At 45.5% G+C, this 20,730-nt stretch overlaps 1 protein-coding gene across 6 annotated transcripts in view; it reads left to right on the forward strand.

Moving 5' to 3' along the window:
- Window positions 1-5,048: 5,048 nt before the first annotated feature.
- The window catches only part of MGAM (maltase-glucoamylase), a 68,188-nt gene continuing 52,506 nt past the window's right edge, over window positions 5,049-20,730 (forward strand). The window contains exons 1-3 of one of the 6 annotated variants that reach the window (XM_066362906.1): window positions 5,049-5,066; window positions 5,294-5,367; window positions 19,196-19,322. In XM_066362906.1, coding sequence (XP_066219003.1) covers window positions 19,196-19,322 — 127 coding nt within the window. In that variant the 5' untranslated portion in view covers window positions 5,049-5,066; window positions 5,294-5,367. Of the gene's footprint in view, window positions 5,067-5,116; window positions 5,409-7,435; window positions 7,604-9,352; window positions 9,462-19,195; window positions 19,323-20,730 lie in introns of those variants that run through there. The other 5 variants (XM_066362907.1, XM_066362904.1, XM_066362908.1 and 2 more) reach the window with 5 other exon arrangements.

Consider the following 20,730-nt stretch of genomic DNA (forward strand, 5'->3'; position numbering starts at 1 on the left):
GCAGGTGATTGAATCCTCGCTATTCATCTCATATGAAATGGAGAAGACAATCAAAAGAACACCTGCTCAGAGTGTTTGGGAGGATTACCTAAATCGACCACGTAACTTGCTTAGAATTGTGTTTGTCATATGATGTCCAATCAATAAATGTCAATGATCGATCTACCACATGGTCTGGTGATCCATCTTCTGGGTATCTGCCCAAAGGAAATGAAGCCACTACCTCAGAGAGACATCTGCACACCATGTTCGCTGCAGCATTATTCACCACAGCCACAATATGAAAACAACCAAAGTGTCTGTGGATGGATGAATGGATAAATAAGTTGTGATAGATACATACCATGGAATATTATTCAGCCTCAAAAGAAGAGATCTTGCCACTTGCAATAACATGGATAAACCTAGATGTGTTAAGTGAAATAAGCCAAACATGGCAAGAAAAATACTGCATCATCTCACTTATATGTGGAATCTAAAACGGTTGAATGCATGAAAGCAGAGAATAAAATAGGGGTTACCAAGGGTGGGGAGGTGGGGGTAACCGGGAGATATTGGTTAAAGGGTAAAAAGTTGTAGTTACGTAGGATTAGTAAGTTCTATAGAGCTAATAATGTATAACATGGTTACTATAGTTGATACTATATCAAGTACTAGAAATGTGCTAAGAGAATAGATCTCAGGGGTGCTCAGCACACACAACACACACACACACACACACACAGTCAGAGGTAACTGAGGAAATGAATATGTCAATTAGCTTGACTGTAGTGATCATTCTACTATATATAGCAAAACATTGTTATACATAGTAAACATATATGCAATTTTATTAAGAAAAATCCAAAAGTTATACTCTATAATGAAAGAAAAATACATGACATTGAAAAATAAATCTAACAGAAAACATATAAGTTATTGAGAAAATGATAAAGCCTTTTGAGAACTTATAAGTTATTGAGAAAATGATAGATATTGAAGAAGCCTAAATAAATATATTATGTTTGTGGATGAAGAAATAGTAAATGTTAGTTGTTATTAACATTGTTATAATATATCTGTCCTGATGTTCTTCACTCTGTCCTGTTTTCTGCATATCCTTTAAAGATTTTCCTTAATCTGAAGGTCATCTGTATTGCCTCATTTGTTTCTATAGATACTTCATTTTTTTGTTTACTTTAAAAAAAAATTTTTTAAAATATTTTAATTTCCAAGTACAGTGCAGTTTCCTTCAGTATAATTTTGTATTAGTTTCAGCTGTATGGTGTAGTTGTTAGATAATTATATACTTTTACAAAGTGGTCCCCTCTAGTATTTCCAGTGCCCACCTGGCACCATATACAGTTATTACAATATTACTGACTATATTCCCCGTGCTGTACTTTACATCCCATGACTGTTCTCTAATGACCAGTCTGTACTTCCCAATCCCCTTCACCTTTCTCACCCAGTCCCCCACCCTCTGGCACCCATTGGGCTGTTCTCCATATCTGTGTGTCCTGTTTCTGTTTTGTATGTTTACTTTTAACTAAAGCTCCTTTCTTTTACTTGTAAAAGTAATGTGACAAAAATCAGTAACTACTAAAAACGTTTGCTCTTGTCTTGTTATGAACCATTTATACAGAGGCCCACACAGTCCTTCATGGTATATGACCACATGGCACTGAATTTGTATTGAATGCCTCATGTCTGCAGCCACCTCATTTCAGTCAGTCCTTCTTTCGGAATGCCAAATACTGAGACAGAGCTGCGGACCTTCAACGAAAGTATGCTGCCCCTTCTCTTCACACCAGGGGGCAGTGTTTTGCCGACGGTGTTTAGGAAAGCCGTTTGCTTTCCTGAAGCGTCCCGATGGAAATCACTTTCTCCCTTCATTGCACAGAGACATATAAACACAGTTACCCACACGTATATCAGGATGATAATCTTTTGTATCAAGAATCCATAAAGTCTTTGATCTAAGTGATTTTTTTTTTTTGGTGAGTATCAAATCCCACTGCAGCCTTTCAGTAACCAATAGCTCTTACAGAAACAAGTGGCAGAAACTCTCAGAGGTACCCCCCGCCCCCATTGGATTGATGTACAAGCGGTGTTTGGGACTATACAAAAGATCTGTGTGGACGGTCTTTACCATCTGGCCTTTTTTTTTTGTTGTTGTTGTTGTTTTGAAAACTGGTCCATTTAGGAAGCTCAGAACAGCTCCATTAGTTGCAATGCTAAGAGCAGTGGCAAGAACAAAATCCTCATCAGATATGACAAAAGCTTGTGGCCACTTATATTTTGCAAATAAATGGGTGTTGAAAATTGTGTAAAATATACATGTTTGGACTTGTGTTGGCATTTATTTTTTGGATATCAGAATTAAATTCTTTGAACTGATTTTTTTTTTAATCGCTCTTGATTAGCTTGACACAAAAACACTGTTCCTAGTATTATCAAATCTTGTTTTTTTCTGGATGCCTTGCTTAAGTGTTTCCAATGATTTGCTTAAATATATCCAATGGATACGTTAAACTACATTTATTAAGAACAAAATATATTTCAGAAGTTGTTCTGGGCACTGAAGACACACTGATATGAACACAGAGGTTGCCGAGGTGGGGGACAGAGGGGAACTGTCCAGAGATGCCACCTCACACCTACTAGAATGGCTGTCATCAAAGAGACAAAACAGGTGTCAATGAGGATATGGAGAAGAGTCCCAGCAGCTCCCCACGCCAGCTCTGCCAGTCACTCCTGTTACCTGAGAATGGTAGTGAAGGGAGTGTAGGGTATTATTAAAAGCTAAGCTGGCACCTGGACAGATTGGGTTGGAGCATGCCATGGACCTAGGCAGGGTCTACACATCCAACCTGTCCTTCTGTGCATGGTAGATGTCACCAACAGTCCACACGATGTCAGCTCTCTCCTTTCTGTTGCCAAGAGAACCCTAGTGCTGTTTGGTAGATCAGTATTCCCAGCTGAAACAAAACTCCATTTCAGGGTGGCCAACGTGACGCGAGAAGTTACTGGGTGAGATTTCTTAGAAAGCCCTTATTGCCTTTCCTTCTCTCTGGGCCTGAACTCAGGCATCATGTCGGAGCTTCCCCCCACCAAGGAGAAGCAAGAGAACCTCCAAGCTCTTGCACTGACATTTTCTAGTGCTTGAAACCACGCCTACAATTCAGCATCCCAGAAGCTTCTCATAGAATACGAGAAAGGTGATCCCTTTATGTCTGTACTTCACAGTGCTTGGGCCACTGTTCCTGGAAGCTGAATGCAGTCACTAACTGTGATAACTTGCTGGTGAGAAGGGCCTGAATCCATTTGCACACCTGAGCACATGATGCCAGGAAATGGAACAGAGAGGTCAGGCTTGCCGGCTCTGAAGAGGCAGGAAACGGGAAGTGCAAGAATGACAGAAGGAAGGCTGTCTCTGCGCCCTGCATTTTAAAGCATATTGTGTCCCCTCGGGACAGTCAAAAGGAGGTGGGCTGAGTGGTACTCTCAAAGGAGGTGGGCTGAGAGGTACTCTCAAAGGAGGTGGGCTGAGTGGTACTCTCAAAGGAGGTGGGCTGAGAGGTACTCTCAAAGGAGGTGGGCTGAGAGGTACTCTCAAAGGAGGTGGACTGAGTGGTACTCTCAAAGGAGGTGGGCTGAGAGGTACTCTCAAAGGAGGTGGGCTGAGTGGTACTCTCAAAGGAGGTGGACTGAGTGGTACTCTCAAAGGAGGTGGGCTGAGTGGTACTCTCAAAGGAGGTGGACTGAGTGGTACTCTCAAAGGAGGTGGGCTGAGAGGTACTCTCAAAGGAGGTGGGCTGAGTGGTACTCCCGTGGGAGATGAGGTTAAAGGTCATCTCACACAGTTCTTTCTGTCTCTAGATTTTGCTGTTGCTACTAGTTGATCCTGCTAATTCATCAATTACTGATTGACCCCCTTGTGTCTTACATTCAGATAGAGAATCTGGTCATCGACGGGCCACACAGCAAGCTGCCTCGTAAGATGCAGGCCAGTTTAAGGATGGGCTGCCTTTGCATTAGGTGCCCATCCCGGTCCAGTCCGCTTTGGCACCAACATGGAATCTTAGGATTAGGCACATCCCTAAGATCACTTTATTCTTTGAGTTTGAGTGATCTCCTGTCTCTACTAGTTTCTACACATCTATTCCATTCTCTTTTGGGAAAACAGGTATTTTCAGTAAAACTCTTTAATTTCTGCCTCTCAGTATTATGACATGATCTCACAGACTTAGCACCTAGAGTGACGTGATTCAGACTCTTTGTCTCAAATCCTAATTTCAGGGAGGGAGAATCCGGTTGGGCCAGATTGGGTCAGCTGTCCAGTGCTGGTCCAGTGGGTTAGGGTGAACAGTGGGCTAGGGTAATGTTGGGCTCCCTTGCAGGAGTGGGCGGGTGTTCTCTGGGTGTGGGGGAGGGAGCCATGGGGGAAATGATGGGAGTCCCTAGTGCAAGAGTCGGGCTTCAAGAGACACAGCCACCTGCGAGGTGAGGATGGTAGAATTCCATAACTGATAGGATCAGAGGGTTTCCACTGTGGGAGACACGATGGAGACTGCACTTTGATTTTTTAAAAATTCTTTTTACTAATGTTTATTTTATTGATTTTAGAGAGAGAGGAAGGGATAGAGAGAGATAGGAATATCAATCTGTTCATGTGTGTGCCCTGACTGGGGATCGAACTGGCAACCTCTGAGCTTTGGGATGATGCTCTAACCAACTGAGCTATCTGGCGAGGGTATGAGTCTTTTTACATGAATGAACAAATAGGTAGTCTGAAAAAGTAATTTTCTGGGTTCGCTGATTTTGGACTTGATGGCCACTGGATTACTAGATGAAATTAAATTAGTATAAGTTGACTCAGCTATTTTTTAAGTGACCTTTAGCAAGTCATTTTTCTTAGTCTCCATTTCCTTGTTTATACATGGGAATGAAAACTACCTGCTCTACCACAGTGATTAAAGAGATAATGTAGATTAAAGTGCCCTGAAAACTGCAAGGTGTTCTACAAATGTAGAGTTTTATTACTAACATGTGAACGCCAGGTGCCAGGCAATGTGTTATTTCCAGTAACTCTCCCCCTGGACTCCCACCTGTGCGTCCCTGTGTGGCTGTCAGAGGGGTTAGCGGTAGGGAAGGGGGGAGGCAGTATGAAACTGCTGAACAACAGGGATTTCACAAGCGAAGGAAGTGTCGTAATGACCGGCTTAAGCAGCTTGTACTCTCACCTTCCTCTGGACGTTTCTGGGCAGAGATATCACTCCTAACCCAAACAGCTCCTCCTCTCTCTTTCCAGGTAGGCTGTGATGTGAAGGGCTGTGTTTGGAACCAGAGAAGGAAAACCAGCTTGGTGGCAATTCAAAGAAAGAGGTAGGATGTAAAGTTTGCAGGCTCTCTGGAGACTGGTAGAGGTGAGTTGTGACAGGAAGGGATATAGATGGTGTGAGCTGTGAATGTGAGTAGTGTGATGTAGTGTGTGTGCAAGAGAGAGGGGTGGAGAGAGGGAGAGCGTGTTAAAGAGCCATGCAGAAGGGAGTGAGGGGCCAGGCCTGGCTTCCCCCTACTGGCCCATGGAATCAGTTCAGTGTAAGGAGGCACTGATGCTCCCTGCTTGTCCATCAGCGGTCCATGGGGGGAAGAGACCCCCACCTTCTCCAGCCCAAGCCAGTGAGGCTGTTTCTGGGAGATGGTGAACTACAGAAAGAACTCTAAACAGAAGTTAAGCTAATGACATTGGTGCTAGGTTTTGCTTGTCTTTATTTTGAGAGAAGACAAGTGGGTAAAGGACTGGAAAACCGGCTAGGACATACATGTTATCATTTCTAATATACAGGGAATGCCGCTGAGCTTCAGAAAATTTCAGCAACTGCCCAAGGCCTATAGGGAGGAAGTAGAGGGTTTGATGGCAAAGTTCAGGCTAGTTTAATTTCAACCCCCATGCTTTTTATGACACCATATAGAGAGGATCACTAAATGACCATCTGAAGATTTCAACAGATGGTCATTTAACATTCTCCAAGAAATGATTGATCTCGACTTCAATGTTATATTCAACTGTTTCAGACCAATAGACTTTTAGGGATGCTTTCAGGGTCATCGAACCCCCACAGCCCATTGATGGTGAAATGCAGACAGATGAGTATCTCACTATTTTTATCATAAGAATTTGATTTAATGTGCTGGGAGGATGAGAACACACAGTCCCTTCTCGCTCACTGGTCAGAATAGCCTCCTCCGTGCTCTGGCTTTGGGGAGGTTGGGGGCACTCAGCCTGCAGGGACCTGATGAACGGCTCACACTCTGAGCACTTTGAGGTATGTCCACCTATAAAATGGAACAAGATGCTCCGGAATGCACCATCAATCCCCTAGCTCAGAAAAGGAGTAGCATCACCACTCAGAATTGAGTGTTTGGAGACATTTCATGGCAGGGTGAGTCTTAAACTTGGCTTTGCAATAGGAAAGAGGTTTGCCTAGGAAGACAGAGGACAGGGACACTCCTGGCAGGGAGGCTGTGCTTAAGCAAATACGCAGCAGCATCAATGAAGAGTGAAACAGTATTGGAACAGTAGAGTCGAGAATGGTACAGAGGGCCTTAAAGCGAGAAAGAAGAGTTTGAAATGTATCCTGAAGAACAGACCGGGGCTAGTTCATAGTTTAGGTTTGAGAGCAGCAGCCTGAATAAAGCGTTGCTTAGGGAAGGCTGGCTCAGGGAGAGACAGGTGTCCTTGCTTGGCATTGTCAGTGGGAGTCACTGGTCCTTTGGTCCTCAGGGAATGCCTATGGAGGATCTCGGGGTAGCTGAAGTTCATACTTTTGTGTCATTCCAGTGGACAGGCAGACTACAGCTTCCAGAGTTCCCTACTATGTGTACTTGCTCTGTTTGGAGGTACAGGGTGAAGTCATATCCTGATTAAGGACTTGGAGAGACAGATGACCCAGCATTTTGAGTCTTGGGGTGGGGGGGAAGCTCAGAAATCAAAACAGCCCCCCAGGCAGTTTCTTATCTGTGATGGGTTCCTGTTGTTATGGAAGCCTTCTTGCTAACAGGCTAGAGCCCCCAGGATGCAGTTCTGTACCTTTTCAGCAGTGTCCCTGGCTTGCCCACAGCTGTCTTCCCTGTCTGTATCTTTTGCTGTGGTTTCTAAGCCAAATCCTGATCTTTCTTGCCTCTGCGCTTTGCTCATGCTGATCCCTTGGCCCAACCTGTCTTTCCAGCCCTCCCTCCCTTTCACTCCCTTCTGCCCCCGCCTTTCTTTCCTGTCCCTCCCGCTGGGTGTGCTCTGGTTCCAGTAGCATTGGTCAGTGCTGTCCTTTGCTGTTTCACAGCCACCTGGCTTCCTCCACTCCCTTGGCTGTGAGGGTGTGGAGGTGCCACTCACATTTGTGTTTTTGGGTTCATGTTCAGGATGGACCAGCGTACCGGATTTGCATTCTGGTGTCACCTCTTATTCACTGCATAACCTCGGGAACATTTCAGCTTGTGCCTCGGGTTTCTCATCTGTGAAATGGGGATAGGGACAGTCACTGCCTCATAGTGCTGTGATGAGGAAAAGCAGTCGTGTGGGAATCACTGGATGCACAGTCAGCAGCTCAGCAGTGTCGCTGTTAGTGCTATCCCAGTAGCACCTTGTTTAGAGAACACCTACAATTGCTAAATGTTGAATTGACTTGTGCTTAGGGAGCGGTTAGGGTTGTGTTTTCAGGGTGAGGAGCCGAGAAGCCACCCAGGAGCTGGTGCATGACCAGGACCCGGGGTCATAAGGGTCCAAGTAAGGAATGTGAAGGGGAGTTTTGTCCTCACGCTACCGACTCTCACGTATGCCCGGCCTCCATGGCGCCTGAGCAGACGTGCTTTCCAGCACCCTCAGGCCCAGGTAAGGCATGTCGCCGGGATGGCAAACCACTCTAGGCACCACCGACCCTGTTCTTTGGTCTGGCTGGAACCATCTCTCTTATTAAATTCAGGGGCTAAACTGTTAAACTGCTATAGTCAAGTGGTGTCACACATGTTACTAGGTAGTGCCTTGTGCAAAGTAGGTGCCTGCTAGTTTCTCTTTTTGAGACATTAATGTGTACCTACTGCATGGGGACATCTGAGCCAGGAGAGAAGTAAAAATGGCCTCGTCATTGGGTTGGGAGTCCAGGGCCCAGGTTCTAGTCACAGCTGGGGACAGGTGCGTAATAGTAACAATTATTATAACTGACCTTTATTGAGTAGTTACGTGGTACCTAGTTTTTTACGTGCTTTATTTTGTTCAATCTTTGAAGTTCAGCTGGATGGGCGGCCATTTTTATCTTCCTTTACGTTAGGGAAGCTGAGGCTTTATTGGCTCCGCCCCCTACCCCATGGGAAGGCGGGCTGGCCTTTGAATGCAGGTCCCCCTGCCTTGAGGTCGGGACCTTCTTGTCACTGCACTTGTGCAAACCTGCAGAACCCCTGGGTTCCGGCTTCCTCATCTGTAAACTGAGGGGCTGCAATGCTGCTCCTGGGGGTACTACTGAATGGTGCCACCCACATGGGCTCTGGTACTGGGCGGACCTCCCCACAGTCTCCACCACACCGCCACAGGGTTTCTGTACGCAGCAAAGCTTACAGACGCCTCTTCCCGGGGCCGAAAAAAAGGACAACTATTTTGACACGTTTTATTTATTTATTTTTCCGAAGTGAGGGAGGCAGACAGACAGACTCCTGCATGCACCTGACCAGGACCCACTCAGCATACCCACCAGGGGGTGAATCTCCATTGCAACCAGAGCCATTCTAGAGCCTGAGGCAGAGGCCATAGAGCCATCCCCAATGCCCAGGCCAACTTTGCTCCAGTGGAGCCTTGGCTGCGGGAGGGGAAGAGAGAGACAGAGAGGAAGGAGAGGGGGAGGGGTGGAGAAGCAGATGGGCGCCTCTCCTGTGTGCCCTGGCCGGGAATCGAACCCGGGACTCCTGCACACCAGGCCGACGCTCTACCACTGAGCCAACAGGCCGGGGCCTTGACACGTTTTCAAAACTGTTTCCTTCCCACACCAATCAGTTGGTTGTGTGACTCTATGGCAGTGGGTTCCCAGGAGGTTAGGGGTCCCTGAGAGAGAGGGCTCTTCTGGGCTACCATGGTCATTTGTTTTTTGCTCTTGATCATCTGCCTACCTGTTAAGTCAAGCTGTGCTCTTTCATGGGGCACTGGGGGTGTCCTCCATGCTGAATAAACAGCTGGTGCCCGGAGGGACCTGAGGAGGTCAGGGTGGCCACAGCTTGTTCCTAGTCCATAGGGATGTCTGCTCAGGGGAAGACCGGGATTACTAATTAACTGGGAAATCTGATCCTGAGAGTGAAAGCCAGGCAGTCATTTGCATTTGAAATCCATTAGCCAGGGCTGAGGTTGCTTTCTGTGGCTGGGCTTTTGTTGCGGGCCCTCCTCTGGAGAGAGCGGAGAGGTGCCTGTGGAGGTGCAGGTGGAGGCGAGGTAAGAGGTACGTTTGTAAGCTGTGCTCACGGTGCCCGGACGCGTGCTTGCAAGTGTGTGTGGGCTCCTGTGGGCTCCTTTTGTCCCTTTGCTGAACGCTGCAACAAAAGGGCACGAAATTACACAGACACACGTAAAACAAAATTCAATTCATTTATTTCTTTTCTTGTGGAGTGTGTGTGTGTGTGTGTGTGTGTGTGTGTGTGTGTGTGTTCCTCTGGACCAAGGCTGGCTCTACAAGCCCTACTGTAGCTAAACCTGTGTGTTTGTGAGTGTGTTTGTGTGTGGCGTGATGCATGAGTAAATACTTGGGATGAGGGAGCTGGTGGGAATTGTTTGTGATTGGGCAGATGAGGTGAGGGAAGGCCTTTCACACCTGGGAGCCAGAGTAGAGCATTTGGGGATGTACCTTCTAAAAGGGTGTCGAGTTGTGATTGAGGAGCAGCGATGAGAGAATTCATTCCAGTCAGGAAGTGGAGACATCCGTAACTATCCCTGTGAGTTTTGTGCCTTTATTGATCAAATAAAATATTACTATGGGGGAGAGCCTAAGGGTGTGCGTGTGCAGTAATGGGAGGCATGCACGCGTAGTGTGCAGAGCGCGGTGGGGATCGTGAGAGCTTCCACGTGGAAGGAGGGTGCGAGGGGAGGAGGCTGTGTCTGGACTGGGGGGCACGTGAACAGAACAGCAGGGCCAAGGGGGAGCGGGGAGGGCAATGGGTTATTGCTGGTCCTCTCTGATAGAAACGTAAAATTCATTGTCAGAGTCTAAGTAGACACATGTGGTCTTTTTTCCCCTTTTTATTGAATTTATTGGGGTGACACTGGTCAGGTACATAATTCTACACATCATCTGTACACTGTATTGTGTTTTTTATTAAAATTTTTTTATATATATTTGAGAGAGAGAGAGAAACATCAGTTTATTGTTCCACTTATTTATGCATTCATTGGTTGATTCTTGTATGTGCCCTGACTGGGGATCGAACCCGCAACCTTGGTGTATTGGGACGATGCTCTAACCAACTTAGCTACTCAACCAGGGCCTTGTGGGCATTTCTAATTGGCCACTAAAGTGGGAAGGAAGAGTTATTATTGGAGAAAGAGAAGGAGGCCAAGGTCAAAGCCATGAGTCTCACTAGAATAGGCTACCAATGAGTACCTGATATAGAGACTGAACTAAAGGGACTCCTGGTGTCATGTGTCAGTGAGTATATGTGTGGTGGGCAGGGAGGGAGAGGCAGGGACTGTTATGGGACTCGCAAGGAATAAGACACAGCAGATGAAAGTAGTATAAGCAGAGGGCTGAAACTCTTAGGCGGAATCAGCCCTGAGAAACTGCACCTCTGCATATTTATTGAGATCCAAAAGCTATAGCTCAGCAGATAAAACTAGAAAGCTACAAAAGCCTTTTCCCCCATCCGTTTCATCCCCAATCCTGCACGTCTACTGTTTCCTTCATGAACAAGGACACAGGAAGAGTCAGAGTCTCAGAGCTGATCAATCATAAAGGACATCTGGTTCTTGGAGGCATTCCTCCAAGAATCCTGCGTACTTGCATTCAAGTAACCCCAGGCCAGTCTCCTGTTATGGTTAACCCCCTCCAAGATCTTCTGTCTCCAAGTAACCCCTGCTCTGAAGTTAACTGCCATTTATATTTGGGTAGGGTCTTTTCCTACAAGGGACCTTAGGCTTGTGCTGGCTCAGGCCGAGGTGCCATCAGGGACCGCAGGCAATGGACGGACGTTCTACCCCGTCCCTCACTTTCAAGATAGCTCGTCATTATCTCAGGCACACATGAAGCCAGAAATGTTTTACTGGCTTTCTCTCACAAATGAGTTTCGATGAGCTGATGAAGTCACTTTACGAACTGCCCCACAAGCATGGAATAATGGTGAGGAGTAGATGGACTTAGAGGAACAAAATGTTCATTTAAAATTGGTTCAGCAGGTAACTGCTAAGTGTGACTTGGGAGCTAAGCCTTCGCACACCCTGATGCCGGGGTCACAGTAGGTCTCAGCTATGCTCTGGAGACGATTCCCGCTGGGGTGCAGATGGAGAAACTGAGGCCCAGGGAGCTTATGCAGCTGTCCCAAGGTCCCAGGCTGAGCAGGATCCGAGCTGGCTGCCAGATCTCTGCACTTCGGATGTGCCCAGACTTGGAAGAAGTACTGGCCCTCGCTACTTTCTCCCTTCCAAGTAGCTGGACACAGTGGTCCGACCCAGCGAATTTTGCCCAGGATTTCTGAAGACTAGCCATGACTTGCTGGGGTCCTCTTTGTGAGTTATTTTCCATCTCTGTAAAACTAACTCTCTCCTTTTCCACTAGATTTCTTTCTTTACATTATCAAAGGAGTTTTGAAAGAAAGGCTTAGCTCATCAGACATGAATCAGACACTGCTGTAATTCAGAAAAGACGAGAATTGATTACCCAGTTTTACCAAATGAACTTAGATGGCCGTTTCACGGATTTTGGCCCCCACCTGCTTTATCTACTTTGCCTAAATCACTGTAACGGTGCTAGGAAAAATGAGCCTTGGTAATTCTTCATGTAACCGTTCTAATCCATGGGGGGAAATATTACTGTTGGAGTCTGCACCGTGTGTGTGTGATAATAATTTGCACCTTTTCAGGGAGATTTCCCCTGACAACTTAATTCAAATTACAACTCTCTTCCACATATTCCTCATCTCTCCCCACCCCCACTTTATTTTTCTTTGTAGCATTTATCACAGTCTAATCTGTTGTGTATTCGTTTGCTTTACTGTCGCTTTTGTGTACTCACAAGAACACAAGAATTTTTTTAATCTGTTTTGTTCGTTGTATAACCCATTTCTGGAGGAATGCTTGGCACAGTGTAGGAGCTTAATAAATAATTGATGAGTGAATAAATAAACTTCAGTGAGATCTCCCATTCCTCCAGAGACATAGCATTAATAGCCTGACGGGTACTGTGCTACACCAGCAGCTTGTCCCCCCCAGTCTTTCAGAGAATTTAAAACAGTGCTGTGGCCATATTTTAACACGCACTGACTACCACAGGTGCTTACGAATCCACTTGTCCATCCCCCAGGTGCGATGGAAACTGAAATGTTGCAGAATGTTTATTTTCCTTTCTTTCTATAAGCCTTCCAACTCTGTGGTTGTCTGTGGAAGGACGCAGGCATCTCCTTCTCCTACCTCCTCCTAATCGAAGCCGAAGCTGTAATTTGTTATGAATAGATAAGTTTTTCTGCATTTGCATCACATTGTGGAAGTTGGCTTTGGACTCCGCTGGCCTGGTTTGAAGCCTGGCTCTGAGCTGTGGACCGAGTCAAACGAGCCTCTAACAGGCTCAGCTAACTTGTTGATAAAGCAGGGATAATAGCAGTCCCGACCTGTGGTTGGGAGGACGAAATGAAATGATACATGTACATGCTTAGCATAGTGGCTCACACATTCTAATGACCCAGACATTGTTTGATAACAAAATGTTGCCTTCTCCGGTCTCCAATGTGGGGCAGTATAGCATAGAACATAGAGTGATGGTTAACATTATGGCCATGGAGTCAGAGGGCTAGTGTTCAGGTTGTGGCTTTTTATTCCTCCTCAGCTATGTGACATCAGACAGGGGATCTGGCCTTGCTGAAGCTTAATTGCCTCATTGGAAAGCAGGGCTAGTGGCAGTAACTAGCTTGGGGTTGTTGTGAGGACTGCCTGTGACAAATTCTGAAACCTCTTAGCATAGTCATTCAATCTATAAGAGCATTGTTAGCTCTTATTGTCATTGTTGCTAAAAATGCACAATTTGTGTTTGTCACCCGAAACAGAATAGTCAAAGATCGATGACAGACTTCCAAGAGGCCTTTTAAAAAAGCATTTAAAAGAAATTAAGACTAGCTATTTAAAATAGTTCCTATCCTATTTGCATTTTTCCATTTTTCTTGACCTTGATTTTTTCCAGAATTGCATTCCTATAATTTGGGAAGGAAGGTCAATCAGAAAATACTGATAATTGCTGTTTTTTTTCTTGGAGCTAAAGATATGTTTCTCTTCTATAGTTAAAAAATAATAATTATTATACCATAGAGCATGTAACCATATTTGAATATATGATGCAAAAGAACTTTTGATAGGAGGCAAGCAGATACTTTTCAAACGCAAATGATGTTATTCAAAAGTCATATTTACCCGTGTGTGCTAATTACCTATTGCTGAGTAACCAATTACCCTCAAATCGAACAACTTGAAACAATACACATTTATCATCTCACAGTTTCTGTGGGTTCAGAACACTATGGGGAGCAGCTTAAAGAGGTGGCTCTGGGTCAAGGTCTCTTACGAGGTTGCAGCCAGGGTGTTGCCTGGGCTGCGGTCACGTGAAGGCTCAACTGGGGCTCGTGGGTTCGCCTCTGAGATGCCTCACTCACGTGATGGTCGGCGAAAGGCCTCTTGCTGGCTGCAGGACTGTCCCATAGGCCAGCTTGAGTGTCGTTCTGACACAGCACCTGGCTCCTCCAATAAATGACCCAAGAAAAGCAGCACGGAAGTGATCCAAGAGGAAGAAGGGAGAAGCCTTTTACAACCTCCTCTTGGGAGTTACACTCCATCCCCTCTGCCCTGTTCTGTTGGTTAGAAATGAGTCACTAGGTCCAGCCACACTCAGTGAGTGAGGGAAGGTGGCTTGGCCCCACCTCCTGAAGGGAGAAGTAGCAAAGAATCCGTGGACTTGTAAATTTTTAAACCACCAACCACATCATAATTTCAAATCATATAAATATTATTGTCTTATGCATTTTACTCAGTCCTCTCTCTGTGGGTATTTATGCTATTTTTAATTCTTTTTTGTATTTTTCTGAAGCGAGAAGCCAGGAGGCAGAGAGATAGATTCACATATGTGCCCGACCGGGATCCACCCGGCATGCCCACTAGGGGGCGATGCTCTGCCCACCTGGGGTGTTGCTCTGTTGAAACTGGAGCCATTCTAGTATTTGAGGCGGAGGCCACAGAGCCATCCTCAGTGCCCAGGCCAACTTTGATCCAATGGAGCTTTGGCTGTCGGAGGGGCAGAGAGAGATAGAGAGGAAGGAGAGGGGAAAGGTAGAGAACCAAATGGGCGCTTCTCCTGTGTGCCCTGGCTGGGAATCAAACCCGGGATTTCCACTATGCCAGGCCGACGCTCTACCACTGAGCCAACTGGCCAGGACCTATGCTATTTTTAATCTTTGGCTCTTACATGTGTTATATGTCATGCTACAATGAAAACCTTCACCTGCACATACATTGCTTCCCATGTGTGCAGATAGGTTAACGGGCTGAATTTTTGCAAATAGAATTCCAGATTGTGGGTGGAAGTAATTTTGATAGTTTTTGCCAAATCTTCATCGAGCATGTGGTGTTTACTATTTGACTAGCAATGTGTGGGTGCATTTTCTTCACAGTATCTAACACAGTGTGTTTATAAACACAAGGAAAAAATTTCAATAATCTCCCACCTCACAGCGGTATAGTGTTGGCCTGGCGTATGGAAGTCCTGGGTTCGATTCCCAGTCAGGGCACACAGGAGAAGCACGCATCTGATTCTCCACCCTTCCCCCTCTCCTTTCTCTCTATCTCTCTCTTCCCCTCCCGCAGCCAAGGCTCCATTGCGGCAACGTTGTACCAGGCACTGAGGATGGCTCCGTGGCCTCCGCCTCAGGCGCTAGAATGGCTCTGGTTGAAGTGGAGCAATGCCCCAGATGGGCCAAACGTCGCCCCCTGGTGGGCATGCTGGGTGGATCCCAGTTGGGCACATACAGGAGTCTGTCTGCCTGCCTTCTCCCATCCTACCCCCCTCCCCGCTTCTCACTTCAGAAAAAATACAGAAAAAAAAAAAAAAAGAAAATCTCCCGCCTCGTAACTATTAGGACCACTAAAGAAAAAAAGATGTGGTCACTTTGATGGGCATTCTGATAACTCCTCTTCTTGCCATGAACGTCGGACCACTCTTTACCTCATTACTGAATTTAATTATACCAGGCATGGAAGATTATTAATTTTTTTGTAATTTTACATGCAGGATTAATAGTATGGGATAGCATATAAAAATGTCAGGTATTGAGCATAGGGCAGGTAGGGAAGGTTAGAGTTTGGTAATTTATTTAAAAAAAAAACAAAATAAGGCAATTCTTGTTGAAAAAGGTAGAGCCCCATTCTTTTATGGTAAGAGGACTTTACATTCACAATCAGCAGCTTCTCATTCCGTATATGAGAAACAAGTCCTCTTGTCATTTACTCCGTGCGCAGAGGACTGAGGATGCGGAGGAGGATGTGGAGGTAGTGTGAGGACTCCGTGGTCGGTTGAAGGATGAAGCTGCAAGAAAATATCAAACCATCCGGCTGAGCTCTGGGCTTCCAATTCCCAAGCTGGGGTGAGCCTGGGGGCTTTGAATTAAGACCTGAGGGAGGAAGGGAGTGGAGATGTGCTGTTTTGAGTAGAGACTGTGATTTTATAGGAGCCTGGGAGAAGGTCCATGGATGGCTTGGTGGAGAAAGTGGACCTTGAATTGGCAAGAGCGCCCAAGGCTCCTCCAGTTGCTTCCTAGCTTTCTGCTCCTGTTCTCAGATAACATGTGAGTCGCCCGAGAGATGGAGCCATAAAGCACTTAGCAGATAGCAGCCCATGTTGGAACCGGTTCATAGGGACAGCAGCCAAGAATAGGCATCCACCCTTTACAAAGTGCAGAGTGAGCTACAAAGCCACACCCACCGGAAGTGGGGTTGACTTATTTCTTAGGAACCTGCTGTTTCTCACCCAGCAGCCACTTTGTTCTCTATGGTCAATAATGACCTATTGGCTTGCCGTGTTAATTATGTAAAGAAGTTTATTTGATTCTCACAATAGGGTAACCATAGGTAATAAGAAAAGCAGGTATTATGAATTCCATTTTCACAGATAAGAAAACTGAAAACCTAGAGTATTTAAGGAAATTCTTTCGATTACCGATTACCGCAGCAAGAAACAAGAGGGCCCCAGTTCTTCCATACTAGTAGTGTGGCACAAGTGACCAGAGGATGTGTTTTTAGTTCATGTTTGAGAGAGAACCCAGGATGTCGACCTGCAAAGAACAGACTTTTTAAAGAGTAAGAGGGTCAGAGGAAGGAGGGGCTAAATGCAGTGATATCTGGGCAAACCATGGGAAGGACAGATGTGAGTGATGATGCTTTATGCTACTTGCTACTGACGCAGTTCAGCGCCACAGCTCAGTCTAGAATCAGAATTGTCCTCAACAAAGGATGAGGTTCTAGAATGAAGATGCTGAGGGAGAGTTCTGGAAAGGACTGCACGTGAGGCATAATTCTCATTTGAGTTTGTGCATGGTGGTTAACTCCGTTTGTGGGCTTCCTAGTCAGAGACTAAGGGAGACTAAATGGAGGCTTGGTGACGGGGACAATCCCAGTGGGCCCTGCTGTCCTAGCTTTCATTTCTTTCTCTCTTCAAATCCATTTCTGTGTAGCTCATTATACTCAGGAATACTTCGGATTGCGGTACTTATTTCTTTACTTGGACATTTGTGATGCTTCTCTGCTCCATAGCTAGACAGTGAATCAACACCCACCCCTCTGAGCAGTCCAGTTGCTGTCTGGGCACAGGCTCCTCTGTCGCTTCTCCTAGCACGGAGAGATTGAATGAGTGTGCATGCGTGTGACTTTGCCTAACCCTTTGTTAGTAGTAAGAAGATACTTCCAAGTCCAATTTATGGTGGGTCTTTAACTATAAAGATACTGTTCTTAGGTTTTGAATTTTATGGATCTTTATTTAAGATTCAATTTTTTTTTTTTTTACTTAAAATGCAATCTACACTGAGCATCCAAGCACCTGAGCATCCTGTGTTCGATTTCAGTGTGCTTCAGGAGCACGGAGGATCCTCGGGCGACGTGGAGGGGCTGTAGTTTATTTGACGGGGGCGATGAACTGGGGATGACACACGCTGTGCCAGCTTCCACGGAAGGACAATACCATCCACGTGGAAAGTTCTGTGGTTGGAGGTCCTGAGAGTCCGATGTGTGCAGGAGGAGGGTTTTCAACTGCAAGGCAGCTTATCGTAATCAGTTCATATGTATCAGGTCCTTCATTGTCAGGAACGCAGGACCTTAAGTCAAAGCTGATGGAGGACGTCAGGACAGACACAACTTATTAGGACAAGAGCAGGTTGGAAGAGGGTGACGGGAATAGGTTCAGGCACCGTGTTGAAGACTGAGGCTGTAGTCGGTTCCAGAGTATTCCATTCATAAGGTCCCCACCCAGATAAGCTATTGCCAAGTAGATAGACTTTGTAGCCCAAGAAAACTACATTCACCTAGTGGGACAATTTGGGCTCTGATCCCACATTATGTGACTTAGAGCAAGGCGCTTCACCTAGTATAGCTTACCTTACTTAACTATAAACGGAAGGGGCTCGACTCATCTTTTGGTTCCAGTGTTATTTTTTTAACTTTATGGATACCATGTCTTAATATGTTTGCTTAGTAAAACATGTTTATTACAACTTGTGAACTCATAGTAGGTTCACTGTTTCTGCAACATAGTTACATAGCAGTCACCTACCTGTACAGCTTAAAATATTTATATAATCAGATGCCCAAGCCTAACCCCTGAGAGTGATTAGATGGGTTAGGGCAAAGGTAGGGGCTGAACATCTGGTTTAAACTTCTTGAAAAAGTATCTAACCCTTAGCCAAGCTTCCTAACAAGTCTAACATAAGTAAATGCATAATTTTGTTATATTTTTTGAAATTGAAAATCCTCACAGGCTCCTTTGGGGACTGCAAAGGCAGCCACAGGTCAAGACGACCCCTAGGGCCCTCCTGATCTAGAATTCTAGGTTAAATTTCACTAGCTTTCACCCAGATTATGGCGTCCGAATCCTCTCCCCACTAAAAAGAACAAGGGCTGCTTAGAGTTGTTTGGTTTGGGACTAGGGGCAGGAAATGAACAATATGAGGCTAAGTCACCATGTTATACCAGAACGCAAGGACACTCTCAACACTACAGGGAACCAACCTGAAGAGACTCCCACTGGGTAAAAGATGCAACGACATGAGCATTAATAATAATAATGTCAAAGGATGAATATGGATGTAATGTGTGCAAATCTGTGAGTTCCTAAAGCTCCTGGACAGACAATCCCATTGGCCCCCTTTGCAGGATGCTGTGTCTCTCCCTCTCTTCCTTCCTCTCTTGCTCAAATCAATAAATAAAAGTTAAACAAAAAAGAAATATGCTTCGCCTGACCTGTGGTGGCGCAGTGGGATAAAGCGTCGACCTGGAACACTGAGGTCGCCAGTTCGAAACCTTGGGCTTGCCCGGTCAAGGCACATATGGGAGTCGAAGCTTCCTGCTCCTCCCCCTTCTCTCTCTCTCTATCTCACTCCTCTCTCTCTCTCTAAAAAAAAAAAAAAAAAAAAGAAATATGCTTCAACATTTTTAGATGAAAAGATATGAAATCTGAGATTTGCTTAACAATACTGCAAGGTTAGGGAGAGAAGGAAGTTGGAATAAACACGAGATTGGCCGTCAGTTGGTAATTTTTTATTCTAGACGATGGGTCCATGGGATTTGTTATTCATCTACCGGGGCATATGTTTCTGTTAAAAAACCTATTTAGCTAAAAAAAACAACAAACAAACCCAAAACAAAACAGAAAACTTACTAGCCATACATCAATAACTGTAGGAAATTTTGGATTGTTTTCTGATCTAAAACTGTTTTCTCCTTTTGTAGATGGCGAGAATGAAGTGTAAAGATTTCACCAAGTTGGAGCTGACGCTCATCGCCCTCCTGCTCATCCTGTTCATCATCACTATCCCTCTCTTCGTGCTTTCTGCTGGAGAATCTTCCGAGTCCAAAGGTAACAAGGTGCTCTGGTGTTCTCCCTCCACGTGCTCCTCTTACCAGAGCAACGTCCTCCGGAGTGGCAGGGAAGAGATGCTTCGTGTTCTTTGCTGGCAGTGTGTGTGTGTGTGTGTGTGTTGTATGTGTTGGGAGCACTCAGCCAAACCGGGGCCACTCAGTAGCGATTCACTGTAGGCCTAGGTCCTGACACATTCATTTCCCAATCAGCACAGTGCAGGACCCCACAGCTGACGTGAAATGTATTTGCCCAATTCCATTGACTAGTTCCAGTTTTGTTAACAATGATCATGGACGATACCCTTATACAAAGGGCAGTCAAATAAGCATATAATCCATGGAAGTATTTTAGTCTAAAGTTTGGTTCTTTAAAAAAAATAATAATAACCACTCCCAGAGTTATTTTATTAAAAGTTTATTGTAAAGTCCATGACTTTCTAACCACTTTGCTGTACATCTGAAACCAATGCAGGTTCATATTGAATGTAAACTATAATTGAAAAAATTTTAAAAATTGAAAAAAGTTTATTGACTCTTTCAGTCCAAAAGAGGGGCTGATTTCTTACCTGTCAGTCACTGAAGGGTCAGTCTGTGGCCAGAGGAGACCTGGGCCTTTGATCTCATTCCTGGTCCTAGTACTTCCTACTTTCATGGGAAGTTAGATGAAATACTCTTAAAGTTTGTCCATTCCTTAAAATTCTCTGATTCTGAAAATGGAACTCGAGACCTTATGCAGAAACTGGCACAAGTATGCAGTTCTTTTAATCCAGCAGTTTTTTTATAACATTTTTTTTGTTGTTGTTTTTTTGTTTTTGTATTTTTCTGAAGCTGGAAATGGGGAGAGACAGTCAGACAGACTCCCGCATGCCCCCGACCGGGATCCACCCGGCACGCCCACCAGGGGCAACGCTCTGCCCACCAGGGGGCGATGCTCTGCCCCTCCGGGGCATCGCTCTGCCGCGACCAGAGCCACTCTAGCGCCTGGGGCAGAGGCCAAGGAGCCATCCCCAGCGCCCGGGCCATCTTTGCTCCAATGGAGCTTTGGCTGCGGGAGGGGAACAGAGAGACAGAGAGGAAGGAGGGGGGGTGGAGAAGCAAATGAGCGCTTCTCCTATGTGCCCTGGCCGGGAATCGAACCCGGGTCCCCCGCATGCCAGGCTGACGCTCTACCGCTGAGCCAACCAGCCAGGGCCTAACATTTGTTTTTATATACATTTTTTATTGTTTTTTATTTAGAAGTTTAATTTAATGGGGTGACATTGATCAGAGTACATAGGTTTCAGGTGAACGTCTCTGTAGCACTTGAACTGTTGATTGTGTTGTGCGCCCATCACCCCAAGTGATCCAGCAGTTTTGGATTAGAAACCCTAATGAAAAGAAAACCGATGAAAAGCCTCATTGTTTTA

The sequence above is a fragment of the Saccopteryx leptura genome, chromosome 2, assembly GCF_036850995.1.
Source record: "Saccopteryx leptura isolate mSacLep1 chromosome 2, mSacLep1_pri_phased_curated, whole genome shotgun sequence".
NCBI lineage: Eukaryota > Metazoa > Chordata > Mammalia > Chiroptera > Emballonuridae > Saccopteryx > Saccopteryx leptura.